Here is a 21267-nt window from a genome sequence, read left to right as displayed (position 1 = left end):
CACCTCTGTGCCCTCCAGTTCTTCCTCCTGAAGTCTTTCACAACCACCCAGTCTCTGGGTTTCAGGTTGTGTTGTAGACCTTCCCGTGGCTTAGGCAACGCCTCTTTCACTGCCCTGTGAACTTGTGACAAGACAGAGGACAAGTTTGTACAATAATTCAACATGACATCATTGCACTCGCTTGTGGTGAGTGCAGAGGGTTGTCCTCTCCCGATGCCTGTATTTGGCGGCCTGCCAAATAAGATCTCAAACGGACTCAGGCCCGTTCTCCCCCTCGTCCTCGTCCTCATGTAGAATAACACCAAAGGCAATGCTTTTACCCACGACAGACCAGTGTCAGCACAACATTTTACCAGTTTATTTTTTAACGTTCCATTCTCTCTTTCTACTGCCCCACCACTCGCCGGGTGATAGGCGCAGTGTTGTTTCAAATCAAAACCCAGATGTTCGCTTACTTGTGTTAGAGCTTTATTTACAAAAGGGGTGCCGTTGTCACTACCTATCCTCTCGGGGATTCCCCACCTGGGGATAATCTCCGTGAGGAGTGCCTTTGCCACAGCTGACGCATCCTGTTTTGACGTGGGGAAGGCTTCAACCCACTTGGAGAACATGTCCACTATTACCAGACAATACTTCTTCCCCTCAGCTGGGCTTAATTCAATAAAGTCCATCTGTAAGTGCTGGAAAGGGAGATCAGGTGCTGGGTGAGCGCTCTGAAGCGCCTTCACCCCCCTCCCTATGTTGTTATTAGCACATATCATACATCTCTCACAGTACTTCTGGGAATAATTTGTAAAACCCTTTGTAAACCAGTGTTGTGCAATGCTATCATACATCCCTCCTTTTGACACATGATCTTTACCGTGTGTCAATTGTGCATACACAGGAAACATGCTCCTAGGAAGACATGGTTTGTCGTTGGGCCCAACCCAAAGGCCCCCCCGCTTCACCGCACCCGCCCGCTGCCACGCAGACAGCTCCGAGGCGGTTGCTGTCTTCTGGAGCTCGCTTATCTCAGCTGTTGTGGAAACAACGGTGTTATCAGCACACAGAGTGTACATGGTGTCCAAACCCTGCTTAAATGACTGCCCAGCTGCTTGCTTTGCAGCCAAATCTGCCCGTTCATTACCCAAAGAAACAGAATCTTTATTGTCAGAATATATACATCACATTTACATACCGCTATTTGCTTCGGGACGAGAATGGCATCACGAAGTTCAGCAATTGATTTACGATGTGTGATCAACTTCCCCAATGAAGTGAGAACCCCCCTGTGTGTCCAGATAGCCCCGAAGTCGTGCACTACTTCAAAGGCATACCTGTTGCCTGTGCGAATCGCCACTGTTTTACCTAGAACCACTCAGCATGCCTGAGTCAGAGCCACCAATTCAGCTGCCTGCGCCGAATGGTGCCCTGACAGTGGTCCAGGTTCAACAGTGCTGTGTTGTGAAACCCCTGCATAACCCACACAGTTTTCCTCTGTTGCTGGATTACGTGATGCCGATCCGTCCACAAATAGCTCCAGACCTCCCTCAGGTCTGGCATTGGGGAATAGATCTCAGTCGCCGCTTATCATCTGCTGTTTGGACAAACAGAAATACAGAGTTAGCCAGGCCCAATGTTAAGGATGTGTGCAACGCTTGTTTTTAAATGCATTAAAGGCCTGTCGACAGCCTTAGCTTAGGTGAGTGAAAGTGTATGGTTGACCATCAACCTTAAAAGCAAACCAAAGCTGTGAGTTTGCATGTGCCGGTACAGAAAAGAAGGCATTAGCCAAATCAACAAAAAACCCACTTACTGTCAGGTGAGACTTGTGACAGAACTGTTAAGGGATTCGGTACCAACGGGGCTCCTGCTACCACATCTAAATTTTACCGCCTGGAGAGCTTTTATCAACCTCCACTCCTCGGTACACCAGGCTCCCTAAATTTTCACTCAGGAAAAAAAAATTGGAACTCCCACTGGTGAATTAGCATATGGAACAATTACCCCCCCCCCTTTTTCCCAATGTCTCAAAGACTGGTCGTATCCCCTTGACCGCTTCAAGGGGTACTGTGGTTTGCAAGGCCTACGGTCTGACCTAGATGTGTTTCTCTAAGTCACACTCCCCTGGGACCACAGAGTCTGTGGGACTCCCTTCAGTCACACACACACACACACCCTCTTATCTTTGGACATTGGAATGTTGGCAACTCGCCCAGATACAGCTGCACTCCCCTGCTCACTCTGACCTCCCAAATCAGTGGTTTAGAAAAACCCGTCCATTGACGGACTGTACCGCACACCATCACACCCACTCCCACAGCCATGCGCACACAAACCCTGCCTCAGCCACACTGTTTACTGTTTGAAACCTAACCTGCTCTGCCCAAGTTAACCCCAAAAAACATAACCGCTCAGCAGCAGCACTTGTCTCATAAAACAGCATATATTCCCCATACGACAGTTCATCATTATTTGCATAGCCCAGTTGCAGAATAATATGTATATAATTTTATTTTATTTTTTTTAATATATAATAAAGGAATAAAAAAAAAGAAAAAACAGAACCAGTAGGTGTTAGCGGAAGCATTTCTTCATTGCAGAGCATAGGAAAAGAAAAATTGTGTCTTACCTGACCCTTCAGGACATCACCAGTTGACCCCTCCGACCATCAGTCCCCACCATGACTTTGCCGACCTTGCTTCTCCCGCTTATCCTGTCTTTGTGGACACCCTCTTGCCCGGTGTCCGTCTTCTCCACAGATGTAACAAGCGTTGTCGTCATCATCTCTCCTGCGGTTCTTCACCTTTTTAGTCCTCTTCTGCTCCCTCCAGCTTTTGCCTCCTGCACAGTTACCTTTTTCATCGCCCCTCATCACTCGAACCATGGAAAGTTGTGTTTGCCGCGGTTCTTTGTCTTGCTTCCAGGCACTCACCGTCTTCCATCGCCTTTCCGCGTGGATAGCATGTTGCACAATCACTTCCATCTTGGCTGTCTCCCACGTGATGCAAGTGTCCTTGAGCTTCTCGGAAATCTCCGGCTTCAGTCCATTGATGAAAGCATTCCGCAAATGAGCTTCATAGGGTGTGATTGGCCCGTTGTCCATCCTGTCGGGCTTGTCCATGCCGCAGTGAGCATCATGCACCTGGGTGAGTCGATACAGGTACTCCTGCACAGTCTCTGAGTCATTTTGTTTACAAATAGCTATTTTGGTTAAATCCATAACAAGGGGAAAGGCATCCCGTATTGCTGCACATAGTTCATGTAACATTGTCCGATACGGTTTGTTACCTTCATGTGACCACTCACTGTTGACCAACTGAATGTTCTTGACTGACCAGTCCATCTGGATCTTTGTAACCTCTACTCCCAGTTTCAGGCCCAGGAGTCGTCGCAGCTCATGTGACGTCGGCCTGAACTCACGGCAAAACATGTCCAGTTCATGTGCAAACTTACGCCCCCCAATGTCACCAGGGAGCTTGAACTGCTTCATCACTTCCTGTAAATCTGCAACAGTCCATGTTCTCATAACAAGCATAGGCCCATCCTGACCAGCCACCTTTACCATTGGGCACATCACCTGATCATTGGTTGTTTCCGGAAGAGGGGACAGGGGCGGCTCGCTGACGTGGACCATCCGTCCTTGGCTTGGTCCGGCAGTTGTGTCTTGCCCGTCTCGCGATCTTGTGTGCATAGCCACCGGGCTGATTGGACGTGCTGGAGGAGGCTTGTTTTGTCTGACTGGTTCCTGGGGCTTGACGTCGGTGGGGTTGGGTGGGGCCGTCAGGGCGGTTGGGGGTCGCCTGGGACATCCGTCCAGGTCTGGATCTGCAACACACTCAACAGACTGGAGATTCTTAAGTTCCCGTTGAACTTCATATTTAGTTTGTGTTTGCAATCTATAATCCCGCCGTTTCGCCTCCCTCTCCCACAAGTCAAAAGCTTCCCAGTTTACCTTGAACCCATCATATTGTTCTTTTATCAGACTTCGTTTTAATGCTGCAATTCGGTTCATGTTAAAACTCCCTCCCTCTGGGAAATCACATTTCTTTACCCACATGTGAAATTGTTTTAAACTTTCGGGCCCATACCGTTCTTTCATGTACCTTATTCTAGGATGTGCGTGCAGTATCTCACTGACCTCCCTGTCAGTATGACTACTACCACATCCGCCCATTTTGCTGCTTCTGGGGAGAAAAAATAACAACACTCCCTCACACAACGCACACACTCACGCAGAGCCTGACTCTCACTCTCCCTGATACTCTGCTCCTCGACTCCTAGCCGAGGGTGAAACACTTAATCATTCAGTTACCCCGCCCGATAACCATAACCGTGTATACACGCACCAGGAGAGAAGTCCCAGCCTCTGCAATAAGTTTATATCAACACTTTGTACTCACCAGGGTTTAGTTAACTTAAATGTTCGTCTGTTCCTGGGAAAACTCCGACGCCGAGGAGGCACACACACCTGCGAGTCCCGCTCAACGGAATTTGTCGTTGGCTGACTGAAGTAAGGCCTTCAGGAGCTAAGCGCTTAGTCTCTCCCTCAGGTGTGCCGTCCTCAGTCGTGGAGTCCCATCTGGGGTGCCAAAATGTCTTAGAAATTCTGAAACCCTTCAATGGTGAGTACAAAATAAGTCAGAAGCATTTGGGTTAGATAATAAGTACAATGATTTATTTAAACATAGACATAGATTAAACCCTTGAGATCTCCGTTACAAACACCCACGTGTCAGTCACAGAGAGAGCTAATTCCCCATTCCGAACTCTCATCCTTTATACCCTTGATCATCAATACACACGGTGTCCACGAGGTGAACACACGGTTATTAACTAAATATGATTGGACAAAGTAAGGAGTGATTAACTCTGATTTGACAGATGCATATGATGCGTGCCCCCTCCCTGCTCAGCATCCTCGTGATGGCATGGCAGACTGAGTGTCGCCGTAGTCCTTTCCAAGCTGAGATTATGCGTCTCCAGCGAGGTCAGTTTAGGAACATCAGAGGAACATCAGATTAAATGTCTCAGACAGGCACACATAAACACATCTCTGAGGCCTACTGAAGCCACCAGAATGGCTTCAGTGGCATGATTAACACACATATGTAAAAACCTTATTTCTAATGTGTTTAACGTATACTAAGAAAGCCTGATGTAAATGGAAATCACCAAATTTCCACCACAAATCCCTTGAGACCTGGTGAGACAAAGGCAGTCTACCCTTTGTTCTCTAGAGTGCTTATTTGGTATATGGATTTTTCTGAAAATGTCAGAATTTGAACGTGATGAAAGGATGATGACCTTCTGAGCTCATTTTTCTACTTCAGTCAATGTCACATCGTGTTCTGGACTAGTACAGGAACAGGTCTCCCAGCAAAAAGGGCAGAATAATCCCTTAAGACCTGGTGAGGCAAAGGCAGTCTACCCTTTGTACTCTAGAGTGTATGGATTTTTTTGAAAATGTCAGAAATTGCAGGTGATGAAAGGCTTAAGACCTTCTGAGGTCATTCGGAAATTGTCAGAATTTGCACGTGATGAAAGGATGACGACCTTCTGAGCTCATTTTTCTAATTCACTCAACTTCACACAGTGTTCTGGACTAGTATAGTAACAGGTCTCCCAACAAAAAGGGCAGAATAATCCCTTGAGACCTGGTGAGGCAAAGGCAGTCTACCCTTTGTTCTCTAGAGTTCTTATTTGGTGTATGGATTTTTTAAAAATGTCAGAATTTCCAGGTGATGAAAGGATTAAGACCTTCTGAAGTCATTCAGAAAATGTCAGATTTTGCACGTGATGAAAGGATGATGACCTTCTTTAGCTCATTTTTCTACTTCACTCAACTTCATACCGTGTTCTGGACTAGTACAGGAACAGGTCTCCCAGCAAAAAGGGCAGAATAATCCCTTGAGACCTGATGAGGCAAAGGCAGTCTACCCTTTGTTCTCTAGAGTTCTTATTTGGTGTATGGATTTTTTGAAAATGTCAGAATTTCCAGGTGATGAAAGGATTAAGACCTTCTGAAGTCATTCAGAAAATGTCAGATTTTGCACGTGATGAAAGGATGATTACCTTCTTTAGCTCATTTTTCTACTTCACTCAACTTCATACCGTGTTCTGGACTAGTACAGGAACAGGTCTCCCAGCAAAAAGGGCAGAATAATCCCTTGAGACCTGGTGAGACAAAGGCAGTCTACACTTTGTTCTCTAGAGTGCTTATTTGGTATATGGATTTTTCTGAAAATGTCAGAATTTGAACGTGATGAAAGGATGATGACCTTCTGAGCTCATTTTTCTACTTCAGTCAATGTCACATCGTGTTCTGGACTAGTACAGGAACAGGTCTCCCAGCAAAAAGGGCAGAATAATCCCTTGAGACCTGGTGAGGCAAAGGCAGTCTACCCTTTGTACTCTAGAGTGTATGGATTTTTTTGAAAATGTCAGAAATTGCAGGTGATGTAAGGCTTAAGACCTTCTGAGGTCATTCGGAAATTGTCAGAATTTGCACGTGATGAAAGGATGACGACCTTCTGAGCTCATTTTTCTAATTCACTCAACTTCACACAGTGTTCTGGACTAGTATAGTAACAGGTCTCCCAACAAAAAGGGCAGAATAATCCCTTGAGACCTGGTGAGGCAAAGGCAGTCTACCCTTTGTTCTCTAGAGTTCTTATTTGGTGTATGGATTTTTTGAAAATGTCAGAATTTCCAGGTGATGAAAGGATTAAGACCTTCTGAAGTCATTCAGAAAATGTCAGATTTTGCACGTGATGAAAGGATGATGACCTTCTTTAGCTCATTTTTCTACTTCACTCAACTTCATACCGTGTTCTGGACTAGTACAGGAACAGGTCTCCCAGCAAAAAGGGCAGAATAATCCCTTGAGACCTGGTGAGACAAAGGCAGTCTACCCTTTGTTCTCTAGAGTGCTTATTTGGTATGTGAATTTTTCTGAAAATGTCAGAATTTGAACGTGATGAAAGGATGATGACCTTCTGAGCTAATTTTTCTACTTCAGTCAATGTCACATCGTGTTCTGGACTAGTATAGGAACAGGTCTCCCAGCAAAAAGGGCAGAATAATCCCTTGAGACCTGGTGAGGCAAAGGCAGTCTACCCTTTGTACTCTAGAGTGTATGGATTTTTTTGAAAATGTCAGAAATTGCAGGTGATGAAAGGCTTAAGACCTTCTGAGGTCATTCGGAAATTGTCAGAATTTGCACGTGATGAAAGGATGACGACCTTCTGAGCTCATTTTTCTAATTCACTCAACTTCACACAGTGTTCTGGACTAGTATAGTAACAGGTCTCCCAACAAAAAGGGCAGAATAATCCCTTGAGACCTGGTGAGGCAAAGGCAGTCTACCCTTTGTTCTCTAGAGTTCTTATTTGGTGTATGGATTTTTTGAAAATGTCAGAATTTCCAGGTGATGAAAGGATTAAGACCTTCTGAAGTCATTCAGAAAATGTCAGATTTTGCACGTGATGAAAGGATGATGACCTTCTTTAGCTCATTTTTCTACTTCACTCAACTTCATACCGTGTTCTGGACTAGTACAGGAACAGGTCTCCCAGCAAAAAGGGCAGAATAATCCCTTGAGACCTGGTGAGACAAAGGCAGTCTACCCTTTGTTCTCTAGAGTGCTTATTTGGTATGTGAATTTTTCTGAAAATGTCAGAATTTGAACGTGATGAAAGGATGATGACCTTCTGAGCTAATTTTTCTACTTCAGTCAATGTCACATCGTGTTCTGGACTAGTATAGGAACAGGTCTCCCAGCAAAAAGGGCAGAATAATCCCTTGAGACCTGGTGAGGCAAAGGCAGTCTACCCTTTGTACTCTAGAGTGTATGGATTTTTTTGAAAATGTCAGAAATTGCAGGTGATGAAAGGCTTAAGACCTTCTGAGGTCATTCGGAAATTGTCAGAATTTGCACGTGATGAAAGGATGACGACCTTCTGAGCTCATTTTTCTAATTCACTCAACTTCACACAGTGTTCTGGACTAGTATAGTAACAGGTCTCCCAACAAAAAGGGCAGAATAATCCCTTGAGACCTGGTGAGGCAAAGGCAGTCTACCCTTTGTTCTCTAGAGTTCTTATTTGGTGTATGGATTTTTTGAAAATGTCAGAATTTCCAGGTGATGAAAGGATTAAGACCTTCTGAAGTCATTCAGAAAATGTCAGATTTTGCACGTGATGAAAGGATGATGACCTTCTTTAGCTCATTTTTCTACTTCACTCAACTTCATACCGTGTTCTGGACTAGTACAGGAACAGGTCTCCCAGCAAAAAGGGCAGAATAATCCCTTGAGACCTGGTGAGGCAAAGGCAGTCTACCCTTTGTTCTCTAGAGTGCATATTTGGTGTATGGATTTTTTTGAAAATGTCAGAATTTGCAGGTGATGAAAGGATTAAGACCTTCTGAGGTCATTTGGAAAATGTCAGATTTTGCACGTGATGAAAGGATGACGACCTTCTGAGCTCATTTTTCTACTTCAGTCAATGTCACATCGTGTTCTGGACTAGTATAGGAACAGGTCTCCCAGCAAAAGGGCAGAATAATCCCTTGAGACCTGGTGAGGCAAAGGCAGTCTACCCTTTGTTCTATAGAGTTCTTATTTGGTGTATGGATTTTTCTTATTGACATCACTTGATGTCAATAAATTGTTTTAATTTTATATTACTGTGATATTTTACATATATTAACCATTTTAACCTCAGAGACTAACAATAAATATAAAATACACACATGTTCTTGTTCTCTGTTACTCCATGGTCCTGTAGAGATGGTGTCTCATTCTGTTGTGTACTGGTATATAAATGGACTGACAATTAAAGCGTCATTGTGACGCCAGGGGTGTCGAGGCAGAAACAGCCGGAGGCACGAGCTGAGCATGACCGGTTTTATTATCCATCATGAACTCAGGCCACAAGGCAGAAACGCCAGAAGATAACAACCAAAAGTATAAAGGTTACGAGATGCAAAAACGTGAGGTAAGTAGCAGACAGGGCAGGGTGTCCCACGGCGAGAGGCCAGGGTGCAGGCTAAATACGCAGCACTGGACAGCGCCACCTGTGGGAATAAATACAAGCCTCAACTGATTAGGTCCAGGTGTCAGTACTCAGGCGACTAAGACGGGGGGAGTGACCGGGAGTTCAAGGGTGCGTTCTGTGTGTTTGTGGGCGTGCGTGTGAGAGATGAGGTGCGTGTGCGCGCCCTCTGGTGGCGTCCAGGCCGACTCACCGTGACAGTCATCATGACTCGTATCGCATGTTGGAAGAGACAACATACACCATTTTAACCAGCACACGACATTCTTTAACATATTCATAAATTTTATTATTTAAAGTCAATATAAATCAATCTTTCATCAAATATTTTTTAATGTTCAAAATCTCAGAAATTCACATTTTTAAAAATTTCTTCACACATTTAGAACATATAAAATATTCACAATCTTGTGAGTTAGTTAATTTAAAAAATCAGAACAGATAGGACAGATATACAATCTTTTGTTCAAGGTAAGCTTAATTCGGTGATTAGTGTAAATTGGCACTATTTAACTATGTAGAATATTTAACGCGTCTTGCAGTGCCAGGAGGCGGGCACCAGATGGCAGCAACAAGTAATGAAACAATCATTAGCTCCTTAGCTCAATTCGCCTCACTAGGCTCCACCCAGAGATGTTCAAAAGTCACAAAATACAAGTCAAAGTCAAGTTACAATTCTTTAGGCTAGAGTCCAAGTCAATACCCAGAAAAGCATGGGGACAGGAGATGGAAAATATCAATTTACAGTTTTTGACGACTGCTAACGTGCATTTCCCAATACTTGTGATACATTGTCAAAACTCTAAACACAGCAACACATTGACCTCACACAAATATAATGTTCAAAAGCACATTTTCTTAACTAAATAACAACTCTGCATTTCACAACGCAAACAATGTTTTCTCTTTATACACCAACTTTGTTAAAACACAGCAAACCTGGTTCAGTATCCAATCATTCTTTCAAACACTAGCACATATTCTCTTTTCGAGATGAACATAGTGAATCACTACACAACCACTGTAAAAAAACTAACATTTGATAACAATACAGAAACAGTATTACATGTAATATTTTACTCTCTCCCAGCAAACCACAGAAATTTTACAGTAACATCTGTTGTTTTCTTAGTCAGTTCATTTTTACTGTAATCCGCTTCATTTGGACGTGTGCATTTTTGGCAACATACTGTCTACACAATGAGTGATATTTACTGTTAGGTACTATATGGAATGTAGATTAGACAAAAAAGGAGTCAGTAACAGTTTTGCAGTAATGGGTATATTTTACTGTATTAGGGACATTACTGTAAATTGTGTCCAAACCCAAAAAATAATTACCGTAATTGTAAACATAATTAGCCATGGTCCCATATGTGTAAAAATACACATATACAAAAAAAGCCACACAAGGAGGAAAAACAGAATACAAAACTGAACAGTCTTGTTATGTGTAATCTAAATGGTCTTCAGCAGTTGGACACATGTTTTCATCCTCATCACATCTGATGTTAGCCCTTGCCATGCACCTGGGATAGAAAAGCTTGGTATGCCTTATTCACCCCTGGCAGTCTTCAGCTGGAATGTCTCTGCAGCCGGGATCCATTGCATGCAGCAGGGACATTTGGTCATGGGGCCGATGATCATACACCTTCCACCTCCAGACTGAAAAAGGTTCCTTAGTGGGGTTGAGGAAAGGCGAGTAGGGTGGGAGGAAAAGGGACATCACTCTTGGATGGTCTATAAACCAGTTTGTGATGACATGAGAATGACAGAATGCTACACTGTCCCATCACAAATGTCCTCGTGTTTCCTCCCACCTGTTCCCTTTCTGCTTATGGAACCAGTTGTTGGTAGAGTTCATTCAAAAAACGAAAGAAGGAGGTCACTGCTATAGGGACCAATCTGGCATTTGTGAAGGACCAAACCAGCACTTGAAATTGCAGGACAAATTGTTATATTTGCTCCTCTCTGACCCGGTATATTACTGTACTTCATTTTATTTCATTGATCTATGTGCAAAAAATGTGTACAAGAGTAATAACTTTTCAGCGGCCTTTGTTTTTGCAGAACTTGGCATTTTATACAGTATTTAAGGTTTTAACCTTAGGTTTTCATTTTTGGTATGCTGTGTACGAGCAATTGTAAATAAGACAAAAACGATCCAGAATTTTGTTATTGGATAACCTTGTGTGTATAGAAAATTTAAGCATTATAAAAACATGTAAAATGACTGCATTTTGTGTCATAACAACATGAATTGAACTAATAGTATAGCCACTGAAAACTGATGTTGTGTTCACTGTGTTTGGAGTTTTGAAAATGTGACTACAGATTGGACAAACGCACGTTAGCAGTCGTCAAAAACTGTAATAGACTGCTCAAAAAAATAAAGCGAACACTTAAACAACACAATATAACTCCAAGTCAACCACACTTCTGTGAAACCAACCTGTTCAGTTAGGAAGCAACACTGATTGTGAATCAATTTCACCTGCTGTTGTGCAAATGGAATAGACAACAGGTAGAAATGATATAAAGGAGTATATTTATATCATTTATAAAGGAGTGGTTCTGCAGGTGGGGACCACAGACCACTTCTCAGTATCTATGCTTTCTGGCTGATGTTTTGGTCACTTTTGAATGTTGGTGGTCCTTTCACACTCGTGGTAGCATGAGACGGACTCTACAACCCACACAAGTGGCTCAGGTAGTGCAGCTCATCCAGGATGGCACATCAATGCGAGCTGTGGCAAGGTTTGCTGTGTCTGTCAGCGTAGTGTCCAGAGGCTGGAGGCGCTACCAGGAGACAGGCCAGTACACCAGGAGACGTGGAGGAGGCCGTAGGAGGGCAACAACCCAGCAGCAGGACCGCTACCTCCGCCTTTGTGCAAGAAGGAACAGGAGGAGCACTGCCAGAGCCCTGCAAAATGACCTCCAGCAGGCCACAAATGTGCATGTGTCTGCACAAGCGGTTAGAAACTGACTCCATGAGGATGGTATGAGGGCCCGACGTCCACAGATGGGGGTTGTGCTCACAGCCCAACACCGTGCAGGACGCTTGGCATTTGCCAGAGAACACCAGGATTGGCAAATTCGCCACTGGCGCCTTGTCCTCTTCACAGATGAAAGCTGTTCACACTGAGCACATGTGACAGACGTGACAGAGTCTGGAGACGCCATGGAGAGCGATCTGCTGCCTGCAACATCCTTCAGCATGACCGGTTTGGCAGTGCAGTAATGGTGTGGGGTGGCATTTCTTTGGAGGGCCGCACAGCCCTCCATGTGCTCACCAGAGGTAGCCTGACTGCCATTAGGTACTGACATGAGATCCTCAGACCCCTTGTGAGACAATATGCTGGTGCGGTTGGCCCTGGGTTCCTCCTAATGCAGGACAATGCTAGACCTCATGTGGCTGGAGTGTGTCAGCAGTTCCTGCAAGATGAAGGCATTGAAGCTATGGACTGGCCCGCCCGTTCCCCAGACCTGAATCCGGGACATCTGGGACATCATGTCTCGCTCCATCCACCAACGTCACGTTGCACCACAGACTGTCCAGGAGTTGGCGGATGCTTTAGTCCAGGTCTGGGAGGAGATCCCTCAGGAGACCATCCGCCACCTCATCAGGAGCATGCCCATGCCCAGGCGTTGTAGGGAGGTCATACAGGCACGTGGAGGCCAAACACAATACTGAGCCTCATTTTGACTTGTTTTAAGGACATTACATCAAAGTTGGATCAGCCTGTAGTGTGTTTTTCCACTTTAATTTTGTGTGTGGCTCCAAATCCAGGGCTCCATTGGTTAATAAATTCCATTGATGATTTTTGTGTGATTTTGTTGTCAGCACATTCAACTTTGTACAGAACGAAGTATTCAATGAGAATATTTCATTCATTCAGATCTAGGATGTGTTATTTGAGTGTTCCCTTTATTTTTTTGAGCAGTGTATATATATTTAATGTTTTAAAAATATTTTAGGCTCTCTGAGAGGGCATAGAGGGCCCTGTTGAAAAAACGATAAGCATTGGTTCGAATCACTGTGCCGATACTTTATTCGTTCTACATTGATCAATGATCAATGCGAACAATGATGTCTGAACCTTCATTTCGGCACACAATCACGTGACTGCGTGATTCAAAAGCAGCAAAACCTGGCGCGCAGTTCGAGGGTCGTTAGCGGAGATACACAAAGATACACAGAGAGATCCATAATGTGACCATTGCCCCTACACAAGCACCTTCACTCCATACATGAGCATAAAGGTGTTTCATACAATTCTATAACCCATGCAGCAAATCTACATGAGCCTTACCTATGGAAAAAAATAGGCAATGGATACAAACTCAGCTTGGTAGGATGTGAAAAATAGTGAATAATATAGTTTTATAAATGAATAATATAATCAATAACATGGTGAAGGGAAACAACCAACAATGTGCAATTAGAGTTATAAGTGTAGTATCTCCAGTGTACCTTATCAAGATACATTCTGAGTGTATTATATATTATTTCAAAATATATTACGGTGTAATGTTTTTAAAAATATTACATTAAATTACCCAGACATCAAAGTATTCTGCCATTTGTTTTATCAGTTGTTTTTTTTTATTTAAACCTCAAATGTCATGTTAATGGAACAATTTTAAGCTGTAATTCTTTTTAAAGCCCCTCATCGACTAAATACACAAAGCACTTTCAGGTTTTGGCCACCAGATGCCGCTAATGTCCACTGTGTTATGAAGCGCCGAGTAACGAATCTTTTTTCGATACAGTTAGGAAAAAGGCTTCCGTGCTTCAGAAAGCCTCAGTTTTCCATCACTACTATCCAGAAGAAGTTCAGTCGACCTCGGGGTCGTTCTGGGCCCATGGGGTGGCCATCTCCTCAACCTTTCAGAAACCACAACCACTGTCCCTAGTTCTTCACACCCTTTATAAATCACACTCCTTTTTTCTGTTGTTTTTCTGTCTGCCAACCTCTGCTCCCCTCCGACCAGGTCTCCAGCGTAACCCCGGGATTTGTCCAAGACTCAATAGCAATACATGCATCTCCTTGTGATTGTGAACTGTCATTTACATAATGCTAAAGCTCAAATAATTATATATATACATATATATAATATATATACACAAAGATGTGAGTGACAGGTTGGGGCGGGGCTAACCATGACAGTTTGAAATAAAACTTTTTGCTGAGGGTGCATTTAAAATTTGTTTGTGTGTGTGTGTGTGTGTGTGTGTGTGTGTGTGTGTGTGTGTGTGTGTGTGTGTGTGTGTGTGTGTGTGTGTGTGTGTAAATGAATTCATATATAATATTACCCAAATTATAGTTGTCTTTTAAACAAATTTCCATATCCACTGTGTAGTCTCCAGCCCCATTTACACCATAGTGAAAATCATGCTCTACCGAATGAATAATGAATTACTTTGATACATCATAAAAACTATGTAAATAATATGCAAAATAAAGTCAAACAGCATTAGTATTCCTGCTTATAATTTTTGATGATTAATTTCATACATATGTGAGGGTCGGAGTCTCTGCAGCTGTGCAGCATGAACAAAATGTAGTTTCACAAGCTTCTAGTTTGTTTGTTCTATTCATGTGTGTGGACTGATCATGAAGGTCCAGAGAAGCTGCTGTCGGCACTCTTAACTTGTCAAGGTTAACAAACAGGTTGTTCACCTCAAGTGCTGGACCTCTGCCAAACCAAATCTACTGTGTCAATAATGAAACTTCACCTGCTGGCTGGCTGATCTTGCGAGGGAAGCTGAAAGAGGGCATATTCCTCAACTAACTTTTATCTGAACACTGGACACATTTGACAGTATGTATGTAGCTAATAACACAATCATAAAAAATCTCAGTAATGTTGATGGCACACCTGGCACTGAATAGACAAGCCTCACAACATGTCTTAATGTGATCAGGAGAGTTTGGGTTGTTTAATAAACAAATACATAGTATGCTTTTTCAGTTCCCTGTGAGTTGGAACAGAGCTGAAAATTGGACATCATTGCATGTAAAATTATGCTCTCCGCTCTAAAAATAAAATGTGCAGTGTATTTCAGTTGATTGTGCAGGAGTGCAATCATCCCATCTGCAGAAGACCTGCAGAAACACGATGGACCATGAAGCTGAAGGTGCTCAGAGATGTAGGTGTCACTGAACACAAAGATCTGAATGCATCAAGGACAAGATTGGAGCGACTAAGAAAAGAGTCTGCCACGCAGTGCAGCAGATAGAAGATACTGCCGATTACGTACATAGGCTGGTTGGTGTGTTTGAGGGCCGCAGCTGAGGTTGGAATGATGTGCGTTTTATTAGGAAGATTACTGAACAACATAGTAGCAAACTACTGAATTATAGGAATCAAGGCAAATGCTAACGACGCCATCACACAGTGTTTTGGCATAGTTAATATTAAGTAAAGGGTAAAAGCCAAACAACGATCGTGCTCTGTTTGAAAGACCCCCTTAGTGGTTAATGTTTAAATAGTTGTCCTCAGATTACACCAAGCAGGGTATAAAATGAATGAACGCAGTCCCGGCAGTCTGCTTCTGACTTGACCAAGACGGTAAGTAAACATACTGTTAGACGACTGCTAGTCTGGAGATACAAATAATTAATTTTCATCTTGTTGAACTAAACGGTTGATCTATTACATCTTTTAAAATGTAAAAACTACATTAAAGACTACAGTCAGATGTAGCTGCCATGCAAGCTGTGACATGAACATCTCTCTTGTTATGAAAATCCATGCACTGGTTTTCTAATTGAATTGTGTTTAAACAAACCTATATGTGTTACATTTAAAATCAGTGCGGTGCCTCTGCAGGTGATAAAATGTGGAGAAAGATCCTGTGCTGTTTGCTGGTGGCCTTCCTGCTGACAGTGGGCTGGGCTGAGCCCACTGACCATGACCATGACCATTCAGCAGATCATCATAAACATCTCCATCATGGTAAGGACGAGCCCCACCCCCACCACGAGGGAGAAGACGAACCCTGCCACAAACTCTCACCTTACAATGCAGACTTTGCCTTCTCTCTCTACGAGAAGCTGGCCAGTCTTCCTGATGCCAAGGGCAAGAACATCTTCTTCTCTCCTCTGAGTGTCTCCATGGCTCTGTCCATGCTGGCCCTGGGGGCCAAGGGTGAGACCCACTCGCAGATCTTCAGCACCCTGGGCTACAGTTCTCTCACGGCCGAGCAGGTCAACAATGGCTATGAGCACCTTCTCCATATGCTGGGCCACATCCAGGATTCCCTACTGTTGGAGATTGGAGGAGCTTTGGCCATACAAAAAGACTTCAAGCCCGAAGATACGTTTCTGAAAGACATCGAGCACTTCTACAAAGGTGAGGCCTTCAGTGTGGACGTCAGCAATCCTGAAGTAGCCGTAGAAGAGATCAATAAGTTTATTGCCAAGAAGACCAAGGACATGATCACTGACATGGTCAAGAGTCTGGATCCTGCTACTGTGATGATGATAATCAACTATATGTATTTCAAAGGTAAAGGATTGACACTTATGAAGAATCAATTGGAAGAAAATAATTTTCCATGCATTTCACATGAACTGCAGTAATAAGTTGTGGATTTAATCCTCTCAGGCAAATGGGAAGATGCTTTTAAAGTGGAGGACACCAGCAAAGGAGACTTCCACGTGGACGAGAACACCAAAGTGTCTGTGGACATGATGAACAGAGCTGGCTTGTATGACTACTTCCATGACGAGGGCAACTTCACTACTATCATCAAGGTGCCATACAATGGAAGTGCCTCCATGATTATTGTCATGCCTGACCAGGGGAAGATGGAGGAGGTGGAGAAACACATCTGCAAGGATCACCTCAAATACTGGAGGACTAACACACACAAAACGTAATATGCACTTCTCTCTTTTGACATATTGCCAGTTCTAAATGTTAAATACTAAGTACTTTTACTCTCTGACACACTTACCAACTGCATAATTGAAATATATATACAGTATATTTGCTTATGCTATTCCATGTAAGAATGCTTTGGCCTGAACGATCGTCCCTGTTCTCCAGCAATCTAGACTTGCATATGCCCAAGTTCTCGTTGTCTACGTCCTCCTGTCTTGCGGACACGCTGAAGGGGATGGGGATGGTTGACGCATTTTCAGACAGTGCAGACCTGTCTGGAATCAGTACGGGGGCCAAACTGGCAGTGTCCAAGGTATAGAGAAACCTTTCAACAGATACACTTATCTAGAGTCTTTTCTAGAGTCTCACATTATGAGTGTGTAAAACCATCTCAATCTGTAGATGTGTTGGGGGGGGGGGGGGGGGGGGGGGGGTCTTTGGGCCAAAAAAAGTGTTTTGATTTGCCAACAATGAATGCAATCAGTGTGTTCTGATTTGTTAATCACTGCCCATCTTAAATATCCAGTGAAATTTAGACTTCAGTTTGAAGAAAAAAAAAAAAGTTTGTCTCTCATGACATGATGCGATATGAACTTACACTCATGTAGTATCTTCCTCAGTATCCAATGATGTTTTACAATCAACACATTTCACAACTCTTTTACATCCAATGAACATTAAAGTCTAATACAGAGTAAAGTGTCACATGGTGTAAAGTGTCATACGGTGTAAATTGTCACACAGTGTAAAGTGTCACACGGTGTAAAGTGTCACACGGTGTAAAGTGTCACACGATGTAAAGTGTCATATGGTGTAAAGTGTCACACGGTGTAAAGTGTCACACGGTGTAAAGTGTCACACGGTGTAAAGTGTCATATGGTGTAAAGTGTCACATGGTGTAAAGTGTCATACGGTGTAAATTGTCACACAGTGTAAAGTGTCACACGGTGTAAAGTGTCATATGGTGTAAAGTGTCACACGGTGTAAAGTGTCACACGGTGTAAAGTGTCACACGATGTAAAGTGTCATATGGTGTAAAGTGTCACACGGTGTAAAGTGTCACACGGTGTAAAGTGTCATATGGTGTAAAGTGTCATATGGTGTAAAGTGTCATACGGTGACTGCCCAGACTTGTCTTTCACCACAGGTCCTCCACAAGGCCGTCGTCAGCGTGGACGAAGAAGGCACAGAGGCTGCAGCCGCCACTGGTATTGGAATCGTGCTCATGTCAGCGCCTATCTTTGTAAAAGTGGAAGTCAACAGACCCTTCCTGTTCTTCATCGTGGAGAAGAACACCAGACACATCCTGTTCATGGGCAAGATGAACAACCCCACAGCGTAGTGGCAGACGTCTGGCACACAGTCCCGCCAGCAGTGTGACGACAGTGTTACTGAATTAGCTCTCAAATCAACAACCAATATAAGAGCATCTCTGGATCATCCAGGAACAATCAAAAACTAAATGTTATGATAGTGTAGCCAATAACAGTCATACAGAAGGAACCTCATTTAGCCTCAGACAAACCAAAACATAAAAGGCTGCATAGTCCAGTTAGTACAGTTTCTGTTTCTGATATTAACGGTAATAAAGGTTTTGATTGGGAGCTGAATGACTCATTTGTTTTGCCTAACCAATCACTGCAGTCTATACCACACAAATCAGGGGCATTTATAACATTAGGGATGTTATATTCACCCATGTGTCAATTCATATACATATTACATGTGTTTGAAACTATTACTATTATTTCTTTGATAGTTTGCAAGGCATTCTGGGAAATGTCTCAAAGTATTCCATTTGGAGTGTGCTTCTTGAAACCTCTGTTTGGTGGTCTGTGTAGCCCTAAGCATTTCGCCCTAGCCCTCTGTCCTAGCAAAGAATTGGGACCCCTCCCCCTGAACACACCAAAGGGTCAAGGGCTAAAACGTGATTGGCCCTTAGTGGAGGAGTATGAGGCACAGGATCATGGGACATAACACTGTTGCTGGGGCACACAGTGTTCCCACGGTGACTGGATTAGACCTGTGTGGTAGGTGATCTGATTTTTAAAAGAAACACCTGTGGTCTGAGCAAGCTGTTAGTCGTGGTTTTGGTCCCTTGAGGTTTAACTCATTCATTCAGCCAACCCATTGACTGATTGATTCATTCATTCATTTATTAATTTATTCATAAACTCATTTATTCAATCAAGCCATTGGTTCTTTAATTCAATAAATCATTCATTGATCATCAAACAAGTCACCTTTTACTCTATTGTAAAATACCAAAATGAATCGACAAACTAAAATCATAAAGTAATTTACATATTTTACTACTTCAAACTAACGACTACAATTTACACTAAGAGGAAGATCAGCGTGTCTGTCCTGTGGTGATGAGTTACTGTAACCTCTAATATGAGATCAAATCTGCACTCATGATCAGTATATAACCTCAATTTAAGTGCAATTTAAGTGCAGACCCCAGAAAACTGTTCTGGTCTGAGAACTCAGGGTGTCTGTGGTTTCATTTCTCACGGTTCAGAGCAGTGGTCATCTACCACAACAGAGTCTACATTGGTCATCTACCAGAACAGAGTCTACAGTGGTCATCTACCAGAACAGAGTCTACAGTGGTCATCTACCACAACAGAGTCTACATTGGTCATCTACCAGAACAGAGTCTACAGTGGTCATCTACCAGAACAGAGTCTACATTGGTCATCTACCAGAACATAGTCTACAGTGGTCATATACCAGAACAGAGTCTACATTGGTCATCTACCAGAACAGAGTCTACATTGGTCATCTACCAGAACAGAGTCTACAGTGGTCATCTACCAGAACAGAGTCTACATTGGTCATCTACCAAAACAGAGTCTACAGTGGTCATCTACCAGAACAGAGTCTACATTGGTCATCTACCAGAACATAGTCTACAGTGGTCATCTACCAGAACAGAGTCTACAGTGGTCATCTACCAGAACAGAGTCTACAGCCCATTTTAGACCTGAAGTGTCTGCTTCTGCACCCTCACAGCTGAGCAGCGCCCACACGCTCACAAGTGCAATATTTTCACATTGAGGCTCACATTGATTTCTACCATCGTACCATGGCAGGTATATTAGTGGTTTGGAGCTAGAAATACTACAGAGCACTACAACTATACTATATGAAAAGAGAAAACTGACATGGAGTTTACATCTTCATACAATGTTATGCAATGAACAACAAACATATGAGGGAATAAACCACTTTGTCCACACCAGAACTCTGTGTGTGTGTGTGTGTGTGTGTGTGTGCAGTCCAGAGAAGCCAACCTTCTCTAGTAACTGTTCATCCTTAGTTTAGTTCCAAGAATCTTTACCAATTAAACTAATTGTCACGGTGAGGCGGCCTGCACTGCACACACCCCCGAGCACCAAACCACTCCTTGGGTCCCAATCACCTCAGTATTGACACCTGTATCCAATCAGTCTGCATTCTCTTAAGCCCACAGGTTGTGCAGTCCAGTGCTGCACATTGAAAGCAGTCCACGCCTCGCTTCCCGAGACCTGCTCCCGCATCCCGCGAGTGATTCAACGTCTGTCATACAGTCTTTATTTCTATTACCTACTTCTGATTGTTGCTGCTTTGCAACCTGCGCCTTTGCGTTGCTTCTCTCTTTTAAAATGGAGAATAAAGAGTTTGATATGCAACCCACCTCTGTCCCCGTGTCACACTAATACGAGACAATAAACAAACTTTAAATACACAGGACAACAGACATTTAGAGAGTTCAAACATATACAATGTAGGATTGAAAGTTAATGGAAAAGTGTATATGTGATCCAATGTGACTAACTCTGTACACTTCATATTAAGACAATAACCTCAGACAATGGTGTGTGAGAGGAGAAAGCCACTCCCTCTCTCCTCTACATCAGACTCCGCCCCTTTGGTTTACCTCCATCATGTGTGTTTCCTGTAGGGTTTCACAGATGTAGCATTTGGTCAGTGTGGGGAGTGTGAATATATCACAGAGGAAGAAACCACCAGAGTTCTCACAGGTCAAAGGACACGATGGCACTGTGTGTGGTTAGTGGTGTCTAAATAAAGCTGTTGATGTGAACTTGAACAGAAACATAAGAGCTCTGGTGAAGTTATTCTGTTCTCAGTTCCTCTCTGCTGGGTGGACATCAGGGTCTGGAGGACTGAAGTAGTGCTGAGAGACGTCTGGAGACAGTGTGTGTCCACAGTGGTGGCGGAGTTTTGGGTGGAGAGTTGTCAGTGTGTGTTCACAGTGGTAGTGGAGTTCTGGGTGGAGAGTTGACAGTGTGTGTCCACAGTGGTAGTGGAGTTCTGGGTGGAGAGTTGA

At 43.3% G+C, this 21267-nt stretch overlaps 1 protein-coding gene across 1 annotated transcript; it reads left to right on the top strand.

Annotated features, from left to right (window-relative positions):
- The first annotated feature begins 15562 nt into the window (after window positions 1-15562).
- Window positions 15563-18535, top strand: LOC143522425 (alpha-1-antitrypsin homolog). Its single transcript, XM_077016147.1, has 5 exons — window positions 15563-15614; window positions 15876-16553; window positions 16653-16923; window positions 17097-17244; window positions 18079-18535. The coding sequence occupies exons 2-5, from the start codon at window positions 15884-15886 to the stop codon at window positions 18271-18273; spliced, it is 1284 nt and encodes a 427-aa protein (XP_076872262.1). The 5' UTR covers window positions 15563-15614; window positions 15876-15883; the 3' UTR covers window positions 18274-18535.
- Window positions 18536-21267: the final 2732 nt, after the last annotated feature.

This window comes from Brachyhypopomus gauderio, chromosome 9 (genome assembly GCF_052324685.1).
Source record: "Brachyhypopomus gauderio isolate BG-103 chromosome 9, BGAUD_0.2, whole genome shotgun sequence".
Taxonomy (NCBI): domain Eukaryota; kingdom Metazoa; phylum Chordata; class Actinopteri; order Gymnotiformes; family Hypopomidae; genus Brachyhypopomus; species Brachyhypopomus gauderio.
Note: the sequence above shows the minus strand (reverse complement) of the source record. Positions and strands in the feature narration are given on the sequence as shown.